The 27,461-nt window shown below is 38.6% G+C and overlaps 1 protein-coding gene across 2 annotated transcripts in view; it reads left to right on the top strand.

The window, feature by feature from the left end:
* CMTR1 (cap methyltransferase 1) overlaps positions 1-27,461 on the top strand; it is a 289,978-nt gene that overhangs the window by 201,173 nt on the left and 61,344 nt on the right. For both annotated transcript variants that reach the window (XM_033935382.1, XM_033935381.1), the window contains 3 exons: positions 8,469-8,537; positions 22,771-22,902; positions 24,511-24,633. In XM_033935382.1, the coding sequence (XP_033791273.1) occupies positions 8,469-8,537; positions 22,771-22,902; positions 24,511-24,633 (324 nt within the window). The remainder of the gene's footprint in view (positions 1-8,468; positions 8,538-22,770; positions 22,903-24,510; positions 24,634-27,461) is intronic.

Genomic DNA, 27,461 nt, shown 5'->3' with positions numbered 1-27,461 from the left:
CGTCCGCAAATTTAATCACCTCGTTTGTCGTACCCATGTCCAGATCATTTATAAAGATGTTGAAGAGCATGGGTCCAAGCACCGAGCCCTGCAGCACCCCACTGGTGACACTCTTCCAGCCTGAGTATTGTCCATTTACCCCCACTCTCTGTTTCCTATGCTCCAGCCAGTTTTTAATCCAGGTGAGTATTTCACCCTCAATTCCATGGCTTGCAATTTTCCGAAGTAGTTGTTCGTGCAGAACCTTGTCAAACACCTTCTGAAAGTCCAGATATACAATGTCGACCGGGTCGCCCTTGTCTATCTGCCTGTTTACTCCCTTGAAGAAATGCAGCAAGTTCGTCAAACAAGATCTGCCTTTGCTGAAACCATGCTGGCTGGTCCTCATCAGATCGTGTCCGTCAAGATGATCAATGATGCGGTCCTTTATCAGCGCCTCTACCATCTTTCCTGGTACCGAGGTCAGATTCGCCGGTCTGTAGTTTCCCGGATCTCCCCTCAAACCTTTTTTTTAAGATCGGCGTAACATTCGCCACCTTCCAGTCCTACGGAATCTTTCCCGATTTGATCAACAGATTGGCTACTGGTTGAAGCAGTTCAGCTATAGTCCCTTTCAGTTCCTTGATGACCCTCGGATGGATGCCATCCGGTCCCGGAGATTTATGCTCTTAAGCCTATCAATCTACCCGCATACCTCTTCTAGATTGACCGTTAACCCTGTCAATTTCCCGTTTTCACTCCCAGCATATAGCCTGATGGGTTCTGGTATGCTATGTATATCCTCTTTGGTAAATACAGATGCAAGAAACGTGTTCAGTCTGTCGGCGATTGCTTTGTCCTCCTTTAGTGCTCCCTTTATTCCTTGGTTATCCAACGGTCCCACCGCTTCCTTCGTGGGTCATTTCCCTTTAATATATCGAAAGAATGGCTTGAGGTTTTTTGCCTCCTTGGCTATTTTTTCCTTGTAGTCTCTTTTGGCCCCTTTTACCTCCTTATGGCACTTGCATTGATGTTGTCTGTGCTTATTCCAGTTTTCGTCCGTTTTTGATCTTTTCCCTTTTTTGTCTCTGATCGCTTCCTTTACCTCTACAGTGAGCCATGCTGGTTCTTTATTCTTTTTCCTCTTTGATCCCTTGTTGATACGCGGTATATATAGATTTTGCGCCTCAGTGATTGTATCCTTAAAAAGAGACCAAGTTTGCTCTAGCGTCTTTACAGTGTTTATCCCCTTCTTAATCCTCTTCCCCACCATGCATCTCATCCCTTCGTAATTCCCTATTTGGAGGTTTAGCACAGTGACCGTCGTCTGAACCGATGTTTCGCCCCTATTTCCAGGTTGGAGCGAATCGTATTGTGATCGCTGTTTCCCAGCGTCCCTTCTACTTCTACATCTTGTGCTGGCCCTCGCAGTCCATTTAGAATTAGGTCCAGAATTGTGTTTCCTCTTGTATTTTCCTTGACAAGTTGACATCTGAGAGAACCAAGTTCTCATCAGGAAAGCCATCATCGATGAAAGCTTTATGAAAAATAGTAGTTGTATATGCAGTGGTGTATTGACACAAAGACTGAATAGCAGTACGACTATAAAAATTGAAACCCCAAACGAAGTTTTAATAGTGAAACGACAAGAGCTCCCGTTGGGTGAAAGCTAAGTATTAGCTAAATTTGATTAGTTATATTTTGGAATCTAAACAGCACAGTCTTGGTGGGAGTTTTGAACTGATGATGATATTCATTACCCCCCAAAAAACACCAGTGTATTGTGGGTGTTTGAGGTTCATTCCCCATGCTAAAGTGATATCAGTGTGATTGGTTTAACTTAACTTGACTTAGATTTGTGTATGGAGTGTAATTTTATGACATCTGAGAGAACCAGGTTCTCAAATACTTGAACATGTGGATCACATATGCCTGGAGGAACCCTACAAGACTTTTTCCTCAAACCCTGTTCATCATCAGATAGCGCATTTTCTTTGTCATGATCAAAATATAGGGTCAACTTAAATTTGCCTATAAACTTAAAAAATTCACCCAGAAGTTAAGCTGATCAAATTTCCTCATAGGGACGAATGAGAATCCTTTATTTAAAAGAGATATTTCAACTGGTCAGAGAGATCTGTGGGATAAATTGAACACCCCAGAGGGGACTACAGAACTGGACCTCAATGAGAATTCTTTCACCCTCTCATTGGAGGCTGGTTGATGAAAATTTCTGGAGTTTCCATCAGACTGTAACTCATTAGTTTTCCTGGTGACTTTCTTGGAGACTTGCCTTGTAGTACGTTCCTCATCAGAAGTATCCATAGAAGTATTGGTATATGTAGAAGACTTAGTAGGTTTTAATTTTCTGTTTTTATCCATCCAACTATATACATAACCTTTAGCATAATTGTTCTCATCAAGCCTGAATTTCTTAATTTTCATCTGTTTAAGCTCTGTACGAAACTTGTCCATCTCCACTTTAAAAGACGACATGTTCATTGAAAGTCTCTAATGCCACAGAAGACTGTAAAATATCTAGTGTATTCTGATAATCATCTTGATAATGGATCAGTCCTGAATGGGTGGTCTCAATAATGAGTAACATCAAATCAAGGAAACACTTATTGAGCACTGCATTCCATTTGTCTATAAAGGTAGTATTATCCAGAAATAATCTAGGTTCTTTCTGAATGTGCAGCCCTTTGGGATGCGTTTTGCTCTACAATATTTTGCCAAAGTAACTGCGTGCAGTTCTGCACGAATAATGTGTTTCTGTAAAAACCCAAGTTGATCCCAGTCCAAAGGTGTCTGTGCTTCTTCCTGTGTAGAAAAGAGTTTGAACTTTGAAAGTAAAGTATTAGCTTGTAGATCAAAGGACAGGACATTTTCCCATCCAAAAGACGCCATGGATACACAAACCCCTACAGCTGCAGGTGTATTCCAAAACAAACAAAGGGGTATAGCAGGGTGTAGATCTCTGGGGGTAATATAATATAAATTCACTCCAAAAACCCCCAGGAACAGAAAATCACTTTAAAAATCCCAACTGTAAAGCTTTTGTGTGCTCATAAATCAGTAATTCACAGGTGCCATGCGGTAAAAGAAAACTTTCATCAGAGGTGCTGTTCACAGCTTAATCATTTTAAAACAGATCGAATTATGGATGAATGAATTCAAATTAAAACTCAACTCACACAAAACCAAATTTTTCTTAGCAAGCCCAAATGATAAAATTATAGACAACGATTTTTGTGAATGGTCAGGCTTGCATATGCTTCAAACTAGTATGGGGACTAGCCCCCACATACTTATTATCACACTTCGTACTATACAGTCCCACAAGGCAAACCAGAAATTGCAATCTATTCGCATATCCAAGCATTACCAGCTGTAAATACAAAACCTTCCTGGATAGAACTTTTATGTACCAAGCAAACAAACAACATTGGCTGGACAACTACATAAATGGAGCTAGACTGATCTATGTTGCCTTTAGAAAAACCATAAAAACTGCCTTATTCGACAAATATATCACCTAAACTTCAACTACACTAATTACTATTTCCTTTTCTTTTTCCTAATATGTCCCCCCTGAAAAAATTCTAAACAAACTGTACTAAATATTTCGCCACTTTACCAAAAAGGACTCCTCTGAATTTCTAAACAAACTGTATATTGTAATTGCTGCTTTTCCATGATTCTGTATCCTGTAATTTCATTAATTATCTGCATATTGTAACTCACTGATTGTCCAGCTCTCTTCAGTTGTAAACTGCCTAGAAGTCGCACGATTGTGGTAGTATAGAAGAATAAAGTTATTATTATTATTATTATTATTCCCTATTGAAGGTTCCATAAAAATTCTGGGAGTGACTCTGGACCGACACCTTATCCTAAATGAACACACGGATTTATTGGTTAGGAAATGCTTTTCGACATTATGGAAACTCAGAACCATCAGAAAATATTTTGACGCAGTATCTTTCCGCTTATTAGTTCAATCTTCCATCCTAAGCATACTGGACTACTTTAACATCATTTATTTGGGAACCTTCAAAAAAACCCTCTAAAGGCTCTGAGTCATTCAAAATTCGGCAGTTCGACTGATTTTTGAGTTGAGAAAATGGGAACACATTATTCCCTATTATCAAAAACTCCACTGGCTGCCCCTAGAAGCACGAGTTTTGTTTAAATTTTTTTGTCTTTGTTACAAATCAATATTTGGCCTGGCCCCTATGTATCTGGTTTTTCAATTTAATCTGGACTATGCCATTAGGCCCACACGCAGAATTCACATGTTCACCTATCCATCATTAAAGGACTGTCGCTACAAAAGATTCCTGGACAGAACTCTTGCCTCCCTGGCAGGTAAATGGAATGATTGGCTGGGTAACATTATCATGCATTCCTTATCCTACTTCAATTTTAGAAAATCAATTCAAACAAATTTGTTTAATCAATTATGACCCAAGAATCTTACAGTGTTTCACTACTCCCATCCTGTACCTTATATTCGATGACTTTGTAATGTAACCAATTCGCTGATTGTCCAGCACCTCTTGTACCTTCAATTCGATGACCTTGCAATGTAACCAATTCGCTGATTGTCCAGCACCTCTTGTACCTTCAATTCGATGACCTTGCAATGTAACCAATTCGCTGATTCCAGCACCTCTTGTACCTTCAATTCGATGACCTTGCAATGTAACCAATTCGCTGATTGTCCAGCACCTCTTGTACCTTCAATTCGATGACCTTGCAATGCAACCAATTCGCTGATTGTCCAGCACCTTTTGTACCTTCAATTCGATGACCTTGCAATGCAACCAATTCGCTGATTGTCCAGCACCTCTTGTACCTTCAATTCGATGACCTTGCAATGTAACCAATTCGCTGATTGTCCAGCATCTCTTATTGTAAACCACCTTGAACTATTATGGCTTTGGCGGTATATAAAAAAATAAATTATTATTATTATTAATAGGTAAAGCTTTTCTCATAGTTCTGATGAACTTGGTAAAAGAAAGTCCCTCTGGAGATCTATGCCTGGGAGGTGGAGGAGATGGATCCAAGGGATTCCATATGACTCTGGAGCAGATAAAGTAGGCTCATTGTCGGTATCAGTATGCTGAGATAGGTCTGTATCAATGTCTGGTGCAGCAGGTGACTCTCTATAAGATGGAGAAGGCTGCTTCTTAGACGAAGAAGTGTGATGAGAGCGTCAGGAAGGACTTCTTTTACGATGCCGGTACTGATCCAAAGATGAAATGCATTGTCTAGATCAAGTTCCATAAAGCCTAGCATACTGTAGGATTGTCTGGATCTTGATCTGCATTGAGAGGAGGAAGAATCAGTACCGTGGGATGCTCACTTAAACTTAGAACAGGCATAGGTACTATGCAATGTTTCTTGATGCTACACTGATGGAGAACGTTGATGCGTTGATTGATGTATCAATGCAGATCGTTGATGCAGAATGGCACTGCCTCAATATAGACCTTGAGCTGGTAACATGTGGCCTCAAAATGATATGCTCTGGTTGGGCCAGTACCGAGGGAGTCTATGTATGCACCAGTGCAGAATCGAGCTTAAAGATGTCACGAGCTCCCTGCTAAGGAACTCCTTCAGTTAGTCTCTGAGGATTTGTACCGGTACCATTGGCTCAACAGCTGGTACCATCGGTGCTGCAGGGTGTTGAGGGTTGGGTGACCTTCAGTGCAGGCGGTGTAACCTACAAGGTTTCATAACTGCAAAGCTAAGTTTTAATTCATTTCTTTTTTTTGAAACTTTGTTTCTTTTAAGAGATTCAACTTTATGTTTGGTGTCTAGAATTCAACTCTACCCTCCTAGGTCCAGTTCTGTTCGAGGCTACACCTTCACAGCTAGTTTGTATGTAATTTAGGGTTGATTGACTTCAATGCCTTGTCGTAGTGTTGTTTTCATGGAGCTTGGTAGCTAAAAATATACAGATGTGAGAATATTAGTGACTTGCTTGTCCTTGGAGAAAGTGAAGTTACCTGTAACAGATGAACAGAAGGCCACGCCTTCTCACATACCCTCCCATCTCCCCTATGAGTTGTATTCAATCAGCTATATTAAAGGAACCTTCATAGAAACATGATGGCAGATAAAGGCCAAATGGCCCATCTAGTCTGCCCATCCACAGTAACCATTATCTCTTTCTCACTCTGAGAGATCCCATGTGCCTATCCCAGACCCTCTTGAATTTGGACACAGTCTCTGTTTCCACCACCTCTTCCGAGAGACTGTTCCATGCATCTGCCACCCTTTCTGTAAAAAAGTATTTCCTCAGATTACTCCGGAACCTATCACCTCTTAACTTCATCCTATGCCCTCTCATTGCACAGTTTCCTTTCAAATGAAAGAGACTCGACTCATGCGCATTTATATTATGTAGGTATTTAAACGTCTCTATCTTATCCCCCCTCTCCTGCCTTTCCTCCAAAGTATACAGATTGAGATCTTTAAGTCTGTCCCTCTTACGCCTTATCACGAAGGCCACTCTTACGCCTTATCACGAAGGCCACTCTTACGCCTTAGCACGAAGGCCACTCTTACGCTGGACAGGAAGGCACCCATGCATGTGCGATGGGATGCTGCTAGAATTTTCTATTTGCTATATACACTAGTCAATGTCTGCACTGGTCTCCATTGGATAACATCACTCAGATGTGAGAATACTTGGCCTGGTGTCCTCAGAAAACAGCTGTTACAGGAAAGTTTCTTCACTTCCTTTTAGCAGGTGTTCTCCAAGGACAGTAAGATGGAAATCTTCATAAATTCCCCAAGGAGTTTCATTCTAATAAAGCTTGAAAGTGATCTCACACAACAGAGGCCACTGGTAACAGGTGTGCATTTTGTGAACCTGCCGGTACCAGGCTTTGAGGTTGGCTACCGGACAAGGCTCAACAAACACAGTTCTTGGCGTGCCTTCAAAAAAGGATGAAAGTCCTGCTGGGTTCTATAATCAATGTGACAAAATAACGTCAAAATAACGTCAAAAATGATTCCAACTTTAATTCTAAGTACAGCTTCCAATAGCAAAGCTGCCACAGTTCAAACTTCAAACTCCAATAAAACCATGAACAGAAAATAGGGCCTTGCCAAAATATAGCCCACACTTTTCTTCCAGGTAAGTGTCCAACAGTGCTGATACAGCTTTATCTTATAGTCCCAACACATTCAAGGGGAAAAAATAAAGGCTGAAAAAAACTTGCACAGTTTTATCTTAGAGCTCAATAGAGTTCATAAGCCCTAGTAATACACACTGAATACGCCTGGGTTTTACCAGGCCTTCCCAGCCAACTTAGCAAGTTGGTGGGGGAGGAGAGTAGCTGAATCCACAATATAATGCTTTGCCAAACTGGCCCCACGATCCCAACCACGAAAAGATCTTCTGTGGATTCACCCCCCACTACTACCCCTCTAACACATTCAGCAGCAGAGTCACACACAAGCAGGAAAAGGCAAAAAGAATGCAAAAACAAAGCTTCATTCAAAGTCCCAAAAATAAGGCGCTGTTTCCAGCAGTGAGCCAAACAATGCTCACACGGCCAGCACTAGTCCCATCCTTGCAGACACAAAAAGGATTTAAAAAAAAAAACCCCAGTAAGGAAACGAAACTTAGCTTTCATCCATGTAAACTTCTGAAGACTCCATAGAAGTGTCCATGTCCTCTACTGCTGTAGTGCTGGCTGGCTGGTTCACCTCAGGGAGAGTTTCCACATCTAACATCTCCACCTCATTACCCTGCTTGCACTCAGGAGCACTGGCCTTGGTGACTCCTTCCTCTGCTGGTTCAGGACTGACTGACTTACACTTCCTAAGCTCTGCTTCTATATTTCTGAGTTGGCCACGCCCTAACCTGTGTGGGGGAAGAGCCAACTGCTGCTTTTGCTGAGCTTCTTGTGACTTAATTAGCCTCAGCAGCTGTGCACCCTCAGAGTTAGGAGCCTGCCTCTTAGGCTGTTCCTTCCTTAAGGTTACTCCAGGTTTCTCAAGGCTGTTCTCCCGGTGTTCCTCCTCCCCCCAGAGTTCCTGCTCTTGGGCAATCATTCTGAACTCAGAGCCTGACTGCCTGTCTGTGTTAGAGCTGCTACATTGATCAGCCCTTTTCAGTTTTAGACCTGAGTTCTGAGGAGTTCTATCGGGAACAAGCCTAGCTCAATTTGTACACTGATCACTCTCAAAAGTTCTGTCATCGGTGCTGGAGAAAAGTTCCCACATGAGCTTTGATAACATCGCCCATCTGTGAGGATTTCTGTCCTGCTGTTTTCAGCACCTACTACAGATAAGTAGTTTGTATATTATTCTTTGAAATAAGCTGTACGACATTGATTTTTTTTGTTGTTAATTTTCATGTTTTGTGGCTGGATTGTCATCACTAGATTTATGGAACTTGATCTAATTCAACATGACATATTTTGTTCTTATGTTTACTGAAGTGAGAAATCCTCTTGTTACAGATTCCAGATAGAGCACGCGTCGCCCCTTCATCCTGTGATCCCAGATTCATGTTCTTTCATCTAATTCAGGTGAGACATTTATATTACATTTGACCTTACTTAGGGAATCATAATCCTCTGGCAATAATATTCTAGTCCAATAGGCACATCATTCTTGAACATATGAGTTGTCAATCCCTGATCACAAGATCCTGTGTAAAGTGCTTCATTTATATTTTTCTGCTCCACCTCCCTTCATTCTAGGTTGTCTTGTAATTCCTCAGTTTCTCTCTCTACATGCGTGATTGTAGTGAGCCTGTCTCATCTACTCTTGTTTATTTTTCTTTAATTTAATATCCGGTTGTGAGGCTTTTTAGTGCTGCAGATGTCCGGTTTCAGGACATCTCTGACTGCGGAAGGACGCAGACTCAAAGGAAGAAGTCTACAGTCAAGGGGCAGCCTGTTTTGCAGGACACCTGCTTGGGAGCCTGCATTAACAGTCCAGATGCTTAGAGACTGTTCCCTTGGGATCAAGGTTGGCTCCAGGTTTTGTCCTCAGAGAGCTTGAGCACAGGATGAGTAGCTCCATGGAAGTTCTTTGCCAGGATCGGGGCTAACTCCTCCCTAAGGAAGTCCCTGATTGGCTGATTGCCTTTTGTTCTTCAGCAGGGCATCGGGGGGGAGGGGGGGCAAGCATCAGCATGGGGGCATCGGCACAGGGGGGCGGGTTAAAACCATGGGCTGGGAATGTGTTTTACAGAATATATAAAAAAAGAAGAATTCCTTTTTTATGTATTCTGCAAAAGCGCATTGCCAGCCCTTGGTTTTAAAGGGCAGGAGAGTCGGTAAGACGTGAAGCGACTGGTTCTCAGCAGTCGGTTCACTTCGGATCGGCAAGCCCAATTGCTCTTCCTTCTTCTGTTTAGTGAATTGTGTCCCTGCCTACTTTGCATGCCGTTTCCCCTCATTTGCATGCACAGATCGGAATTGGATCGGCACAGAGGTTAGTGAATCGGGTCGGAGGGAAATCGAGTCGCAAAGGGGTCGCAAACCAATCGGTACACGATCGGTTTGCTTAGTGAATCTAGCCCTTTGTTTTCTTAGCCAATGTTGCACACTGAGCAGAGAGATTCATCATTTCACTAACAATGACACCTAAATCCTTTTTCTGATCGTTGACTCTTAATTTAGTACCTTCTATCACTTAGCTATAGATCGGGTTCCTATTTCTTATATGCATCAGTTTGTACTTGCTCTCATTAAATATCTTCTGTGATTTGGATGTCCAGTCTTAGAAGGACCTCTTAATTCTTTTGTGACTTAACAACTTTGAATAACTGTGTTGTCAGCAAAGTTGGCTACCTCACTTGTTCTTATTTCTAAACAGAATCCTGGGGAACCCCACTATTTGACAACCACAAATATGGTTCACTATTTCCTTCACTATCTCAGCCTACAAAAGGATCACTTTTATTTGGAAATTATTTAATTAGAAATCATAATTGCAGGGTCATTAATAAAGGAAGGAGGAAAAGCCTCAGACTCCAGGCTGCTACAAAAATAAATATGTGGGCAGATTACACTTAGGGAGAAATTTCACAGTTGTTAGGAAGCATCGTTTGGATTTCTTGTGCAGACAAGGGGCTTTTCTGGAGAGTTTGTAGAGAATTTTCATAATTAGACATTGACTTTAGAAAAACGCATAACATTTTTGAAGAGTATATAGCTCACACTATTTATAAAATAAGTCCTTTAAAGGAGGAGGTTTCTCCCTAAGTGTAATCTGCCTGCATATTTATTTTTGCAGCAGATTGGAGTCTGAGGCTTTTCCTCCTTCCTTTATTTTTTTTTTTTTTTCAAAATTCTTTATTCATTTTTTCATCTTACAAGTACACAATATTACATCATTTAAAACTTTTACCCATCACTTGAATTTCTTTCTATTGTCATCGTAAATACATAAATTTATTCCCTCCCCACCCACCCTTCCCTCAAATATTTTAATCAAAAATATCATGTAAATATTGTATTCTTTTTTTTTTCAAATTCTTTATTCGTTTTCAATCTTACATCAAGTGCACAAACAATAAAACAATACAATTAAACACATCACTTGACAATCTTTCTGATTTATCTTACAATACATAAAATTACCACCCTCCCCTCCCATCATTCCTCTATTATTTCCCCAATAAGAAAAATGTAAAATAAACCTCCCCCTCCCCCCAATCATTAGACGGTGTATAATGATTAGACACCTTGGACACCTTTTTATTACATAGGACTATATTTAATGTGGGGATGGGGAGGTATAGAAACATAGAAATAGACGGCAGATAAGGGCCTCGGCCCATCTAGTCTGCCCACCCCAATGACCCTCCCCTACCTTTCTCTGTGAATAGATCCCACGTGTCTATCCCATTTGGCCTTAAAATCAGGTACGCTGTTGGCCTCAATAACCTGAAGTGGAAGACTATTCCAGCAATCAACCACCCTTTCAGTGAAAAAGAATTTCCTGGTGTCCCCGTGCAGTTTCCTGCCCCTGATTTTCCACGGATGCCCCCTTGTTGCCGCGGGACCCTTGAAAAAGAAGATATCTTCTTCACCTCGATGTGGCCCGTGAGATACTTGAATGTCTCGATCATGTCACCCCTCTCTCTGCGTTCCTCGAGTGAGTACAGCTGCAACTTATCCAGCCGTTCCTCGTACGGGAGATCCTTGAGTCCCGAGACTCAATGGGTTAATTCCTGATGAATGGGATGGGTGGGGGAGGGGTCTTTTTTATATGCATTTAACAATAATTGTTAGAATGTCAAGTGATTTGTACGAATTATCTGATTGAATATTGTACACTTGTTGCAAGAGTTAAAACTGAATAAAGAATTTAAAAAAACCCAATAGAAAATATTGTATTCTTATCTATTGATTAACCTTTAAATAGAACTTCATACCATCCCCCCTCCCCCTATGTATAAATATACTGTCAGTGGAAAATGATGTCTAATCATTACAATAATTTGCCAATGGCCCCCAGATCTTTTTAAAATTATTATAATTCCCTTTCTGCAAAGCAATTATTCTTTCCATTTTGTAAATGTGGCACAACGAATTCCACCAGAATGTATAGCTAAGATTATTGTAATTTTTCCAATTACTGGTGATATGTTGCATGGCGACTCCTGTCATAATCAATAGAAGTTTGTTATTGCTTGATGAAATTTGACTTTTTTCTAATAAACAATTTATTTGAGACCAAATTGATTTCCAAAAGGTCATGATACAAGGACAATAAAAAATTAAATAATCCAAGGTCCCCACTTCCAGCTTCCAGTGCCAGCTTTTATTAGACTTAGAGCTATCTAACTTTTCTAATCGAACTGGGGTCAAATGCTCTATGTAACAAAAAGAACCAAGTTTGTCTCATAGATGTGGACACTGTACATCTCATTCTCCAAGACTAAATTCGTGGCCATTGAGATGCAGAAATTTGATGCTTAATCTCAATGCTCCAAATGTCTCTAAGACTAGTCTTTGGTTTTTTTATTCGTATATCCAGATAACAATTTATACCACTGTGAGGCCTGGTGTCCCAGGAAATAATAATAATAACAGCTTATATACCGCAATACCGTGAAGTTCTATGCGGTTTACAAAGATTAAGCAAAGGTACAAATTGATTGACTTTAAGAGGGGAGGAAGAAAGAGGTTTTTTTTTTGTTTTATAAATCTTTATTCATTTTCTTATGTTACAACAAGTGTTTTAAATAAATTCATTATAAACTTGAATAATCACACTTGATTAACTTACAGATTAATATCAAATTTAAAATTTCTTTAGAAAATCAATATTTTATAAAGTTATAATATTATGTAAGAAATTTAAATTAATATAATTATTATTGAATATAATAATCTCCCCTCCCTCCCTCCCTATCAATACTGAATGAGAAATCTTTATTCATTTTCATATGTTACATCAAAAATATAAATTTGTACTAATATTTCAGAACACTAAATTTATATAATTCTTAGTTAATATAATAATATCCCATTCCCTCCCCCCTCCCTTCTATTCAGTAATACATGAATAAAATTTTTATATGCTATTCTTTACATATTTCATATTATAAATCAAGTATTAATATATTATATAATATTTAGAGATATGATCCCTTCCATTTTCTTCTAACCAAATTCTATACATGGGAAAATTAATCATTCTTTACAATATTCAGTTAATGGTCTCCATATTTTTTGAAAATTACCTATATGTCCTTTTTGTGTTGCTATAGTGAGCTCCATTTTGTATATATGACATACATATATATATATATATATATATATATATATATATATAACAAGAGGGTTAATAGGACAGGAAATCCATTTTTGAGGGGAGAGTGATCAATAGAACAAGTTAATCGTTATAGAGGGGAGAGAGAAGAGAGGATCAGTTGTCTAGATACTTTAGGAACAGGTGTGTTTTCAGACGTTTCCTAAATTCCTCATAAGTAGTGGGCGAAAGCAATTGTTCTAGGTCTTTAATAATAATAATAATAATAATATTTTATTTTGTATACCGCCATACCCAGGGAGTTCAAGGCGGTTCACAACAGGTAGATGAATTACATACAGTGCGATTCGAAAAAAGAAGAACATAACAAGGCAATCGTGGGGACGAACTCGTTTACATAAACGATTTAGGAGGGGGAAGGGCTAAATACGGGATACATACAGTGTGCTGCAGTAGGATACAATACGGGATACATACAGAGTGCTGCAGTAGGATACAATAGAGTTTAAGAGAGGAAATTAGATAAGAGCATATTAGATGGAAACAGGGGGGGGGCAACCAACTTGGAGGGGGGGTGGGAAAGTAAGGGGGGGAGAGGGGAGAGGAGGGTTTAGATGGGGGAAGGGGGGGCTAAGGGATAGGTCTGTTGCAAAGGAGGGGTTTCATCAGTTTTCTAAGGAGGAGAGGGGGTAGCGTTACGGCGGAAGAGGGGAGCTGCTTGGTGCGAGAGAAGATGTTCATGGTGTTTTTTCAGTTTACAACCTCTCACTGGGGGGGAAACGAAGTTGGAATGTGTCTGTTGGCTGAGAAGACGAAAAGGTCAGTTATATATTTAGGGGCAAGTCCGTGTAGTGCTTTGAAGCAGAAGCAGGCAAATTTAAACTTTACGCGCGCCTCCATTGGCAGCCAATGCAGCTGCCGGTAGTAGGGTGTCACGTGGTCAAACTTCCTCAGCCCAAAGATCAGTTTGACCGCTGCATTTTGCATCAATTGTACACGCTGCATGTTATTTTGGGAAATTGCTAAATAGGCGATGTTACAGTAGTCATATATTAGCCTGAAATCCGCCTGAAAGCATAAGAACTCCAGACTATACTGATTATTGAGATTTTTCCATTCAGGGAACCCCTCCTTAATAGCCTGCTTCTGTTGCAACAATTTAAAACTTTGTGATTTATTAAGACCATATTTATGTTGCAACTATGAAAAATCAAGCGGTTTACCATTTGAAATAACATCATTTAAAGTCCGTATACCTGCAATAATCCAATGCTTCCAAATGAATTTAAATCTGCCAATTTGAATCTTGGAGTTTACCCATAGAGATTGATTTGTTGATTTATGTATTGGATTAGGTGTTAAATTACTAACATAACGCAATGTTTTCCATGTATCCATTAATATTCTGAATTCTTTATTCATTTTAAAACTGACAAACAAGTGATTAATATTAAAACATTACATTACTAATAAAATATACAGCACTTGACATTCTTATACATATAATCCATTAAAGTAGAAATTATAACCCTTTCCCCCACCCAACAATTCTTCAACAGAAATCCAATCATTAAATAAAAATATTAATCATCCAATTTCCCCCCTCCCCCCAATAAAATACATGTATCCATCAGAAAGGAAAACGATGTTCATTCATTACAATAATTCTCTAATGGCCCCCAGATCTTTATAAAGTTGTTATATTTACCTTTCTGTATAACAATTGCTCTTTCCATTTTAAAAATGTGACAAAGTGAATTCCACCAAAAAGAATAATTAAGATTTGTATAATTTTCTCCATTAGTCGTAATGTGCTGAATTGCCACCCCTGTCATTATTAATAGAAGTTTGTTATTATAAGATGAAATTTGACTTTTTTCCCTCATAGCCATGCCAAACAGAATAGTATCGTAAGACAAAGCAACATGATTTTCAAGTAAACGGTTAACCTGCGTCCAAATTGAATTCCAAAATAATTTAATACAGGGACAGTAAAAAAGTAAATGATCCAATGTCCCTACTTCCAGATTACAATGCCAGCATTTATTAGACTTAGATCTATCTAACTTTTGCAAACGAACTGGGGTCCAAAAAGCTCTATGCAACAAAAAGAACCAAGTTTGCCTCATAGATGCAAACACTGTACATCTCATTCTCCAAGACCAAATTCGTGGCCATTGAGATGCAGAAATTTGCTGCCTTATCTCAATACTCCAAATGTCTCTAAGACCATTTTTTGGGTTTTTATTCACATATCCAGATAATTTATACCACACTGAGGCTTGATGTCCCAGGAAATCTGCTTGAAAACAAAGGAACTCCAGACTATATTCAGATTTTTCCATTCAAGGAACCCTACCTGAATAGCCTGCTTCAGCTGCAACCATTTAAAATTTTGTGATTTATTAAGACCTAATCTATGTTGCAGCTGTGAAAATTCAAGCAGTTTACCATCTGAAATAACGTCATTTAGAGTTCGAATGCCTGCAATGATCCTGGTTTTCCATAAGATTTTAGATCCGCCAATTTGAATCTTGGAATTAATCCATAAAGATTGATTTGTAGATTTACTTATTGGAATAGGTGTTAAATTGCTAATATATCTCAATGTTTCCATGTATCTGATAAAATTCTGTTCTCCTTATATCTAGGCATCTTAATACTGAGAAAATGACATAAATGTAAAGGAAACATGAGTCGCCATTCCAAATACAACCAATCTGGTATATTTTCCATGAGCTCTGGGAGGACCCAATACATACCCTGGCATAGAATGTAGATTATGATTTCTAATGAAGGAATTTCCAATTAAAAGTGATCCTTTTGTAGGCTGAGCTAGTGAAGGAGTATTTGTGGTTGTTTGATAATTTCACTCTTTTTTTCTGTTTTTTTGAGAATAGCCTCCACTTGGGCATAATGTAATGGAATTTTTCTTTGGGAAATTTGTAAGGCAGCTTCATGACCCATTAACTGTCTGGTAAGCCATTGAACACAATACAAAGATCTGTGATGCATATATCCCAAAGATAACATACTTTTTGTCTACCTTTGTTGTCTTGACATTTTATTTTTCCATCATGTTAGGCCAATTTTGTGTCTTTGCTTTCTTTAGTTTTCTAATAATTCCCTTTCCAGTGGTTGCTGTCCATTTGTCTTTTCTCTTCTCTCATGTCTTGTTTCATTCCCTGAATACACCCGTCTCCGATAACTGATCTTTCCTTTTTAGTTCTTCCTTTTTTTTCTTTCCTGCCTCTCCATCCACTCAAATTTCACCCTTCTCCTTTTTACTTTTCAGTACCTACCAACTTTCCATCTTCCTTTCTCATGCTCCAGCTCTCCTATTCCCCATCCTACTCATTTCCCAGCCTCCTATTCCCTTCTATCTTTCAATTCACTCTACTCCTCATTACCATATTTCTACCTTAATACTTGCTAACTATCCTCATGTCCTCTCCCCATCTCTCCCACATGATTCCACTATTTACTGTATATCCCCTCCCTCAATTCTTCTAGCCCAACATCTTCTCTCCCTCTCTTCCTCATGGCCTGACATCACCTTGTCCTTTTTTCTCCACCATCTTCCTATCCCATCTCTTTTCCCTCCTGTCCCTTTCCCCACATTCCATTATTCCACTCCCTCCTGTCTCTCCTCCTCCTCATGGTCCAAATTTATTCCCACTCTTTTTATATTATCTTGACTAGATTATTGTAACGCTAACTATTTTGGCATCACAAAGATCTGTCTCCAAAGATTACAATTAATCCAGACTACTGCTGCAAAGCTGATCTTTGGAAAAAGTAAATTTGACCATGTGACCCCTTTGCTCCTGAGTCTTCATTAGCTTCCGGTTTATCTTAGAATTCAATTCAAATGTGCCTGCATCACTTTCAAAATTTTATATGGCATTTTTATTCCCCTCATTCCCTTATTATGGATTGCTTACAGATTTTCCTTTGCAAGAGGCATCCAACAATTCAAACTCTCCCTTCCATCTAGAAAAGGCATTAAAGGAGTTAAGATCTTCAGTCAGTCTCTGGCTTTTAAACTTTCTCAACTATGGAATGAGCTCCCCTTAATTCTGAGGAGCCCCAGTTCTTACCAATCTTTCCGCAAACTTCTAAAAACTTTTCTTTTTGCCAAACATTTTGAAACTAATCTCTTTGAAACTTTTGCTATTACTTTCTTTAGTTTTTATTTAATCATTGTAAACTTTCTTTAGTTTTTATCTAATTGTTGTAAACTGAGTTGAGCTTCCTTATGTTGATGACCTGGTATATAAAGTTAAGCTTTAGTTTAGTTTTCTCACGTCCTTCCCTCCTCTCGTCCCATGGTCTAGCATCTATCCCACCTGCCTGCAGGTCCAATTTTTCTCCTTCTCATCCTCCCTCCCTCCCTCTCATCCCCTACTCCAACATATTTCTCTTTTTTTCAGATTGCACTTCCATTCAGTATCTTCTCCCTTGGCTTGCCTCTCTGAGACCAACATCTCTGCCATTCTATTCCCTCCCCCATCCCACTGTCCACCATCTATATATATATATATATATCTTTCTTTCCCTCTCCCTCTCTCTTTCCTTTTGTTTCTACTACTACTACTTATCATTTTTATTTTATCATATAACATACAATAGATGGTCCCTGCTCGGAAGAGCTTACAATCTTTTTTTTTTTTTAAATTTTTATTTATAAGTTTTCCATTCTTACAATATTTGAGTAATATAATATACAATAAAGTTTTTTTTTACATATTTAAAATATTATCATTAATAATACATCGTATTTAAAATATAATATGATAAAGATTATACATTAGCATATAAAATATAATTCCCATCCCCTTTTTATATAGTATATTTCCATTAATTAGTCAAATCCCACCCCATTCATATATAATTATTTATCATTGTGCTAAGAACTAATCATTAGAATATTTTGTCAATGGTTGCCAAATTTTATTAAAATTAAGATGATTTCCCTGTTGTAACGCTATTATTTTTTCCATTTTATAAATATGACAAACAGAATTCCACCAGAACGTATAATTTAATTTGGTGTAATCTTTCCAATTTTGAGTAATTTGTTGCATGGCGACTCCTGTTAGTATTAGTAATAGCTTATTATTGTTTGCTGAAATCGGACTCTTAGTTCTCATTGCAGTACCAAATAATATGGTGTCATACGAGAGTCCTACGTGATTCTCTAGTAACTTATTAATTTGGGGCCAAATTAAATTCCAAAATGCGTTTACAAAGGGACAAAAAAAGATTAAATGATCTAACGTCCCTATTTCCAATTTACAATGCCAGCATCTATTAGATCTAGTACTATCTATTTTTTGCAGGCGCGTTGGGGTCCAGAATACTCTATGTAATAAAAATAACCATGTTTGATTCATAGATGCTGACCTTGTAGATCTTAATCTCCAGGACCAAAATCGTGGCCATTGAGATTCAGAAATTGTCTGACCTATCTCAATACTCCAAATATCCCTAAGACCTGTTTTCTTTTTTTTATTTAAAAATCCATATATCAATTTGTACCATTTTGCGGCTTGGTGACCCAACAAATCCGTCTGGAAACATAGAACCTGTAAACTATAATGATTATTTAGATTTTTCCATTCAGGGAACCCTACCTGAATGGCCTGCTTCAATTGCATCCATTTAAAATATTGTGATTTATTTAATCCAAATTTATTTTGCAATTGTGAAAAACTAAGCAGTGAACCTTCTGATATGATATCATTCAATGTTCTTATTCCTGCATTTATCCATTGTTTCCAGACGATTTTAAATCCGCCAATTCTGATCCTGGAGTTTATCCATATTGATTGATTTAGAGATTTAGCAATAGGTTCAGGTGATAAATTACTAATATATCTCAATGTTTTCCAAGTGTCAAATAAAATTCTGTGGTCTTTGTATCTTTTAGGCATTGTTATAGTTATTAACTGTTCTGGATATAAGGGGAACAGGAGCCGCCATTCTAAATATAGCCAATCTGGTACATTTTCTAGAAGCTCTGGGAGAATCCAATACATACCCTGTCTTAAGATATAGGCTTGATGATACCTATAAAAATTTGGAAAATTTACCCCCCCTTCCATAATTGGTCTTTGTAATGATACTAAAGCGATTCTTGATCTTTTCCCACACCAAACAAATTTTGTAAGAATATTGTTAAGTTTTTTATAAAATGACCCCTGAAAAAATATTGGAATCATACTCATTTGGTAACAAACCACAGGCAATATCATCATTTTAATTGTTTGAATTCTTCCCCACCAAGAAAGATGTAATGGATTCCATTGCTCACACATTTCTGTTATTTTTTTCAATAAAAGTTTTTCATTCTCTTTGACTGTGTCTTCAATTGTATTTTTGATCATAATTCCTAAGTATTTTATACCATCATCTTTCCAAATAAATGAATATGGGTCAAATAATCCTTTGGTACAATGAACATTTATTGGGAGAATTTCAGATTTGTTCCAATTAATTTTATATCCAGAAAAAGTACCATATGTTTCTATTAAATTAAGTATACATGGAATAGTAGTTTCCGGTTTTCTTAAATATAATAATATATCATCTGCATATGCAGATATTTTAAATTCAAAATTGTTAAATGATATTCCCTCTATCTCCTTAGTTTTGTTTATTGCAATTAATAAAGGTTCTAGAAGAGCTTACAATCTAATTTTGACAGACAGGACTTTATTCAAAGTTTTTTAATTGCAGGAAGATTGTGAGAAGTTGCAAGAAGTCTGTGCCATACTGGGAAACTTGAGTATCCCAATGGCAGATGAAATTTGAAGTGGAGAAGTGCAAAGTAATGCCTGTAGGGGAGATCAAACCCAAGCTATAGTTACATGATGCAGGGTTCCTTGTTAGGGATTACCACTCAGGATCTAAGTGTTGTCATGGATAATACTTGACATCTGCTCAGATGTGGTAATGGCCAAGAAATTTCTAGGCCCTTAAGTTTTTGTTTTTTTTTCTAGTCCTCTCCTCTACCTCTGGTCCAGTGTTTCCCTTTCTCTCTCATCCCTCCCTACCCCCCCACCCTTGGTCTAACTCAGGGGTGTTCAACCGGCCCAAGGGCTGCATGTGGCCCCGTGAAGTATTTTGTGCGGCCCTGGTCGAGGGTGATGAAGTGTTTTTCTCTGCTGCCCCCAGGTGTTTACCGTCTTGACGGCTCCCTCCTCTGTCTTGCTGCAGCGTTTGTGTGGCCCCAGAAAAGTTTTTATCGGCCCAGGGAAGCCAAAAGATTGGACACCCCTGGTTTAACTTAAAACAGCTCCGGGGGCCCCACAGTCCAGGTATCTCTTCCCCATCTCCCTCCCTTCTCCTCACCTTCCCTGTCTTGTTTAAAAATCATTCTCCCTTTTCAGAGGAGCCCCAGTGCAGCTGCTGCTGGGAGCTTGAGTGAATGGCTGCCGCAAAGTTTTTCCTCTGCTGCAATCTGCCCAGGAAACAGGAAGTTGTATTTCAGGGAAAAGCTTCAAAACAAAAAACAAGGAATTGACCCCAAAATATCCACAAAGAAGAAAATCCAGAGAAAACCAAAAAAACTCTGTGGAGTGATGATGTTCCTAAATGGACTTTATTTGAAAGTGTCAAAGTTCCAAAGGTACACTGAAATAATTGCATCCACATAAAAATAAATCATCCACATAAAAACCTTAAAAGACCTAGTCCGCTAGGGATACAGGACTCAACATGGTCCGCGTTTCGACAAAAAGTCTTCTTCAGGGGGTCCTATAAATAATGAGGGGGTACATTAAGAATGCATGTAAGTTATGAATAGTAGTGGTGATAAGATGTGAGACTGTGAATGATATCCGACTTGCAAAGAGTATGAAAGATATGTGATAAAGGACACAGTGATGTAAATGGCACTAATAAAAATGAGTTGGTGAAAAAAGCGATAAATATCATAAATATGTGAAAACAGAAAATATTTGAGTCTATGCAAAATGCAGAGTGAAGTGAAAAATTTAAATGTATTATAAAAATGGTGGACGTGCGAAGACCATGCTAAACAAATGATCTGTGAATACTTGTGTTTAAACAAGCTAGAAAGACACAAAGGGAATTATATAGGACAAAAATGAATGAAGAATACATACCTGGGGGTCCTATAAAGGTGAATACGTGGGAAACTAAAATAACATTGAATTTAAAATTTCAGGAGTTAAAACCATATATAAAACTCTATACTACTGCCAAGTTTAAAATTAAGCATATTAGCAAAGCCATGTAGAATGTTTTTTTAAAAAAGCCACGTAGAATGTTTTAAAACCCCAAAACTGATACAGATGATAGATGATAGAAAAAAGGGATACGCAATAAAAAAGAGGGGGTGAGAACTTCCAATAAAGAGGCTAAATTGAAAACCTAAATGAAAACCTAACAAATCAAAAGCCATACAAGTTAGCATACCCAGTGAACTGTGATTGAAAGAAAAACAGTGAGAAGAAGCCACAGAAAAGTGATAGTGGGGGATGGGCTCAGAAAAGGAACCATGCTACACATTACTAAATAACACTAAAAAAACTATGCAAAGTAGAAGGGATATAAAAATACATAGCTGAATACTGCTAATTAAGAGAAAAAACCAAAAGAGGGTCATCCAGTAAATAATATGGAAGACATCCAGTGAAAGTTAGAGGAAGAACGAAATCTAGAAGAAATCAAAGACCCATGACATCCTTGAAAAGTGCAGTATAAAAGAGCTGTGCAGGTTTAACAGAACAGAAGCAGAAACCAAAATATAAACCAAAGTAAACAACGAGTGAGAAGTTGTATTTCAGGGAAAAGCTTCACAACAGCCATTCGCTCAAGCTCCCTGCAGCTGCTGCACTGGAGCCCCTCTGAAAAGGGAGAACGATTGTAAAGAATAAAGGGAAGGGAATGGAGGGAGATGGACCATGGTGGGGAGAAGGGCAGCTCCCCTGTTTGCCCCCTACTAACACCAGCCCTGGAGCAAGTCACTTAACCCTCAATTGCCTCAGGTACAAATTTAGATTGCAAACAGGGACATATGTACTGTATCAGAATGCTAATCTTTATTGAATCACAGCTCTCTTTGAACTTTCAAACTTATATATAAAAAGCTAAATGCTTATTCTTTGCAATACTATATTGATTCAATTTCCAATAACGCTGAAGCAGTTCATGCGGCTAGATGTTAAGCCATATTTTCTTCTTTAAACTTCAGCCATCAAAAATAAAATGGCGGGACAAATACAAACATTAATAGCAGCGTTAGTGGATTTGTGCAACTAGTGCAGATAATGTAAACAGTTGTATAATGTGCTAAAGTGCTATTAAAGTGCCTTGTGCAAATTACTTCAATGCCTGGCCCCCCGACCCAGGTTTCGTGTTCTTCATCAGGAGGGGTCTAGGTTAAAGAAAACTAAGATTAAAAACATTTCAGAATTAAAACCAATACATACTTACTATTGTAACTGAATCACTCTAATACATAGTTAAACTTGTCTTATAACATTGTAAGGCTTATAGACATACCTGCTCGGATGAGCTAAATGCTGCTATTAATCCACTAACGCTGCTATTAATGTTTGTATTTGTCCCGCCATTTTATTTTTGATGGCTGAAGTTTAAAGAAGAAAATATGGCTTAACATCTAGCCGCATGAACTGCTTCAGCGTTATTGGAAATTGAATCAATATAGTATTGCAAAGAATAAGCATTTAGCTTTTTATATATAAGTTTGAAAGTTCAAAGAGAGCTGTGATTCAATAAAGATTATTATTATTTCATCACAGAGTATTATTAATTTTCTCCCTAGTAGTAAATATTCTGTATCAGAATGCAACATGCCTTGTATTTATCTGGATTTTTCCCAAGCCTTTTCAGTAATAATTAATTTTCTTATCCTGTGTTAAACATCTTTTAAATCCCTAGATTCCCCACTTATTGAACATTTTGAAGGAAGAAATGTTGTCTTGATAATGTACATACTCTGCTCATTTTATGATGTTTTTTCTGCTTCGTTTTCAGAGCACTGACATTGATATTTTCAGTCACAAACCAACGCTGCTCAACTCTAGCACACTGGAAAAGATCAAGCATGTGCTAGACTACAGATGTATGGTGTCAGGCAGTGAACAGAAGTTTCTTTTAGCCATGGGGGTAAGCCAATGCCTTCTGCTTGTGAGAACAGTGGAGTGGAGGAGGGAAGCCAGGGCTTGTTGTGAATATAACTTCCCAGAGTTTAAAAATAAAAGTTGCTCACACACTTGAACATTCTTCCTTCTTTTCCTTACCTTCCTGGAGCATTGGAAGGTGAAGGCTAGTTGGGTATTGAATTGTGGTGGGAGTTGGAAATACAGGATCATTGGAGGGTAGAGACAATGGGGCCTTTTTCTTTCTCATCATCCTGCTACTCCATCCAAGTCATCCACTCACTGTCCGAGATTTCCCCAGTGATCTTAGAGCCCCCGAATTACAAACTCCTATCTCTAGTAGTTCTTGAACCTCACATGATGAATATTTTTGCCTCGTGTTTGTGCTGAAATCAGCTGGCTTTTTTTTTTGCAGCCCCATTCTGTTTGGGTAAAAAAGCATTCAAACACTTTTTTTGAACTGGCTCTGTATGCACCAGCTGGTCATAGCTCATAATGTTAGGGCTATGGCTGAATTATTAACACTATTGAGGTCAGCCTCCATAAAGGAAATTTGCAGAGCTGCCACGTGGTCTTCGTTATACTACATTATTATTATTTGGAATAGGACTCTTGATGCAACAGTTGGTTAGGTCAGAACCATTCTTTATCTCTGGAAATGAGATATGAATAGTACATCTACGTTTTTTTGATCTGTACTTGCATTATTGGCTGGCCCCTGTCAGAGATGGGCTCCCAGGTTTAATGGACCTTGGTGTGACACAGTGCAGTTTTTCTTTCGTTCTTACATTCCATTATCTCTCATTCCTTGCTCTATGGTTTCCTGTCAGCAAGCAGATTCTCTTCCTTTGAATTCCTGAAGCTAGAACCATATAAAGCAGTTTGGTTGCATGAGTGTGTAGGGCTCTATGCAGTTCTGACTTCAGAAGGAAAGTGACAGAGGAGAAAGCAGCAGCAAGTAAGGAGTGCTGCTTGACTAATTCTTCTTCCCAATGGGAGGCCATCCTAGGGATGGGTGGGGAAGATAATGTTGATGGCTTAAAGTGTAAAGGTAGAGAGGATGATGCTGGGAGTGGCAGAGTACCTGTTGCCAGGTGTGCTGTTATGAAAAAAAGGTTGGTAACTACTGGGGCAGATTACAGAAATAGCGTGCAGTAGGTAGATTGAAGCTGTCTGATGTGAATAGTCCGAGAGGTGTTTTTGCAGTATTAAGTGACTGGGGAAGAGTGGTAGTGGTAATTTCTAAACTTATGGCTAGCTTGCAGGTAATTTGCATTTGTAGGGCCTGTAGGAAAATTTCCCCTATGGCATATGTCTCTGAAAATTCAGGCGCATGGGACTTGTTACCAGCAAACTGCATTTGCTCTACTATAGCAGGAGTAAATGTTGGTACCATAAACCACATGTACAGGTTCCAAAGTGAAGAGTAGAATGCTTATGATAAGACCAAAATATGATGCTCAACGAGCAGAATAATACTCACGGTGTGGTCAGGTGTATTGCCCTGTTTAGGGCCATATGAGTTAGCAAACAGAGATAGAAATGTCTAAACAAAAATGAAGGAAGGAGAGAATTCTATCTTTAGCTTCAAGTGGCTTGTTTTTCTTTCCTATAGAAGTCACAGATATACACATGGGATGGACGCCCATCAGATCGCTGGACTAAACTAGACTTAAAAACAGAACTTCCACGAGAAACTCTCCTCTCTGTGGAGATAATTCATGAATTAAAAGGCGAGGTGAGATATTAAAGGGCATTTGTGCCTTCTCAGTTAAAAAATATTTGTTGTATTTTGCATTATAGTATAACAAAAAATAGGCAGGTGGCTGTTTTCATTCCTCCTTGTTATGTTGCATTTGTTAATGAGCTGTGTTTTCTTGGAGAGCAGATCAAAAGTATGTGATTGGGGAGTTCCCTGTGCCTCTCCTTGTTATTTCTCATCTTTCAGGAGTTCTCTGCTTTGGTACAAACTGAAGAGAGAGGACAGTGCCTGGTGATGCAGAGAGGTGGAGTTGAAAATGTAGATGATGCCTTCTGCAGTATTCATGGGTGAAGATGCACACTACCCACAGGTTCAGGACTTATGTGCTTTTCTACTGGAAAGAAGATTATCGAGGTAAGAACCTAATCTTCCATTCTAGAGGTGGGATAGAAGCCCTCAATAAACCTGAAAGTTATAAAATTGCATCTCATGCAAGTAATATTCTTAGCATTTCTGTTGGTAAAATGCATTTTTTATCTCAAAAATTGTCCACCTTTTCTGTGGGTAAACTATGAATTTGTATTTTAGTTGTTTGAGGATATTTTTATTATAATAATAACTTTATTTTTGTATACCACCACACCAACAAGTTCTAGGCAGTTCACAGCAAAAAGATACTGAACAATCAGTGAATATTGTACATACACATTACATAAAACAATCATAAATACAATGCAGATAATCAGGAAAAGAATTTATCAAACAAATAGGTTTTCAGTACTTTTCTAAAAGAATAGTAAGATTGAGCTTGAGGGATTAAGGTACTCCACCTGGTGTTCATTTTACTGGCCTGGAAAGCAAATGTTTGATCCAGAAATCTTTTATAGCGACAGGATTTTGGTGATGGAAATGCAAACCAATAGGCTTTGCTTGTGTTCTTATTCAGCTTATGCAATTCAAACTGAGATGTGAGATAAACTTGTAACAAATACAACCAAATTTGAACACAAATGTGTGTATTATATTTTTATGGAAAATGTAAGTTGTATTTTGCTCCAAGTGCCTAGTAATCTAGCAAGTCACATTGTAATAAATATATGTACAGTTCACAATGCTTGAAGTTCATTCACATATAGCAAAAGTATGGTATGGATATCCATGTGTAAATAGCGACTTTCTGAAGTTTACACATAGATGTTTCTAAAATAATGGCCTAAGGGGAAACTGTATAACTGGCTGTCCCCTTATAGGCGCCCCAGTGCTGTGCGTAGAGAACGCTTATTGAATGGCATCTGGGCACCTGGATTCCATTATAGAATACTATTGTAAACCTGCACTGCACCCTTTTATATGCAGGTATAAATAGGTGTGTTTAAGTTGCGCATGTCTTGCCTGTTACAGTTTATAGCACTTACACTGGCTTAGACGTATTCGTTCAATCAGTAAGACCTCAGTCTTTGACACTATTCGTTCATTAATTCATGCCCTTGTATTATCAAGGTTAGATTATTGTAATTCAATATATTGTGGAATCTGTGCAGCACTTTTATGTAGTTTACAGATATTGCAGAATTCAGCAGCTAGGCTTCTATGTCCCCTCCCTGTTATACTGTGTTAGCTATTTTTTTCTTCAATTTATATCTTTGCTTTCCTGCCTACTCGACCAGCTTCTCTTAATTTTTCCAGATATTTTCACCTGTTTTTCTCTTTCTACAATCTTTTGTAGTTTATGAAAGCTATCCTTTTTTTCCTTATCTTTTCAGCTACTACTTTTGAGAACCAAAGCGGCCTTCTTTTCCTCTTCCTCTTCCTTACTTTCCCCAGTTTCTAGTTGAAAAGCTGCTCTATCTCCTTTTTAAATGTTGTTGTCAGCAGCCTAGTTCCACCCTGGTTAAGGTGGAGCCCATATTTGTGGAATAGGTTCCCCCTTCTCCAGTATGTTGCCCAGTTCCTAACAAATCTAAAACTCTCCTAGCTGCACCATTGCCTCATCCACGCATTGAGATTCCAGAGCACTGACTATCCCCTGGGTCCTGCATATGGAACAGGGAGCACTTATGAAAATGCTACCCTGGATTTTAACTGTTTACCTAAGAACCTAAATTTGCCTTCTAGAACTTCCCTACCACATTTCCTCATGTCGTTAGTACCTACGTGTACTGAGATAGCAGACCCCTCCCCAGTACTGCCTGAAATCTTATCTAGGTGACATATGAGGTCCACTAGCTTCGCACCAGGCAAGCAAGTGGCCAGGTGATCTTCACGTCCATCAGCCACCCAGCTATCTACATGCCTAATGATCAAATCTACCACTATAACAACCATCCTACCCCTTCCCTCCTGGGCAGAAGCCCCTGGAGATAATCATTGGTGCAAGAGGACATTGCATCCCTTGGTGGGTAAGTCCTGGCTACAGAATTGCCTCCTACTTCACGAGGGTGATGCTCTCATTTAAGGCAGCACAAAGGTTGCTAGACTGGAGGTGGGACTTTTCTACAATGCTTCTGTAGGTCTCTTCTATGTCCCTTTCTATCTCCTTCAACTCATCCAGGTCTATTATTGTAGCCTCAAGAGATCGGACCCGTTCCCTGAGTGCTAGGAGCTCTTTGCACAGAGCACACACATAAGACCTTTCACCAACAGAGAGATAATCAAACATGTGACACTCGGTGGAAAAGACTGGATAGCTCCCATCTTGCTGCTGGACTGCTGCCTGCATCTTAATATTGGTGATTTTTTTGTTAAGTTGTTACAGGAGTTGGATAATGTACACGAAGGTCCCCTAAGAATGCTAGTTATATGTTAAGACCATGAAATTGATTTGCATACATCGCTCCATTATATGCAGATTTCTTTCATGCATA

This window comes from Geotrypetes seraphini, chromosome 3 (genome assembly GCF_902459505.1).
Source record: "Geotrypetes seraphini chromosome 3, aGeoSer1.1, whole genome shotgun sequence".
NCBI lineage: Eukaryota > Metazoa > Chordata > Amphibia > Gymnophiona > Dermophiidae > Geotrypetes > Geotrypetes seraphini.
Note: the sequence above shows the minus strand (reverse complement) of the source record. Positions and strands in the feature narration are given on the sequence as shown.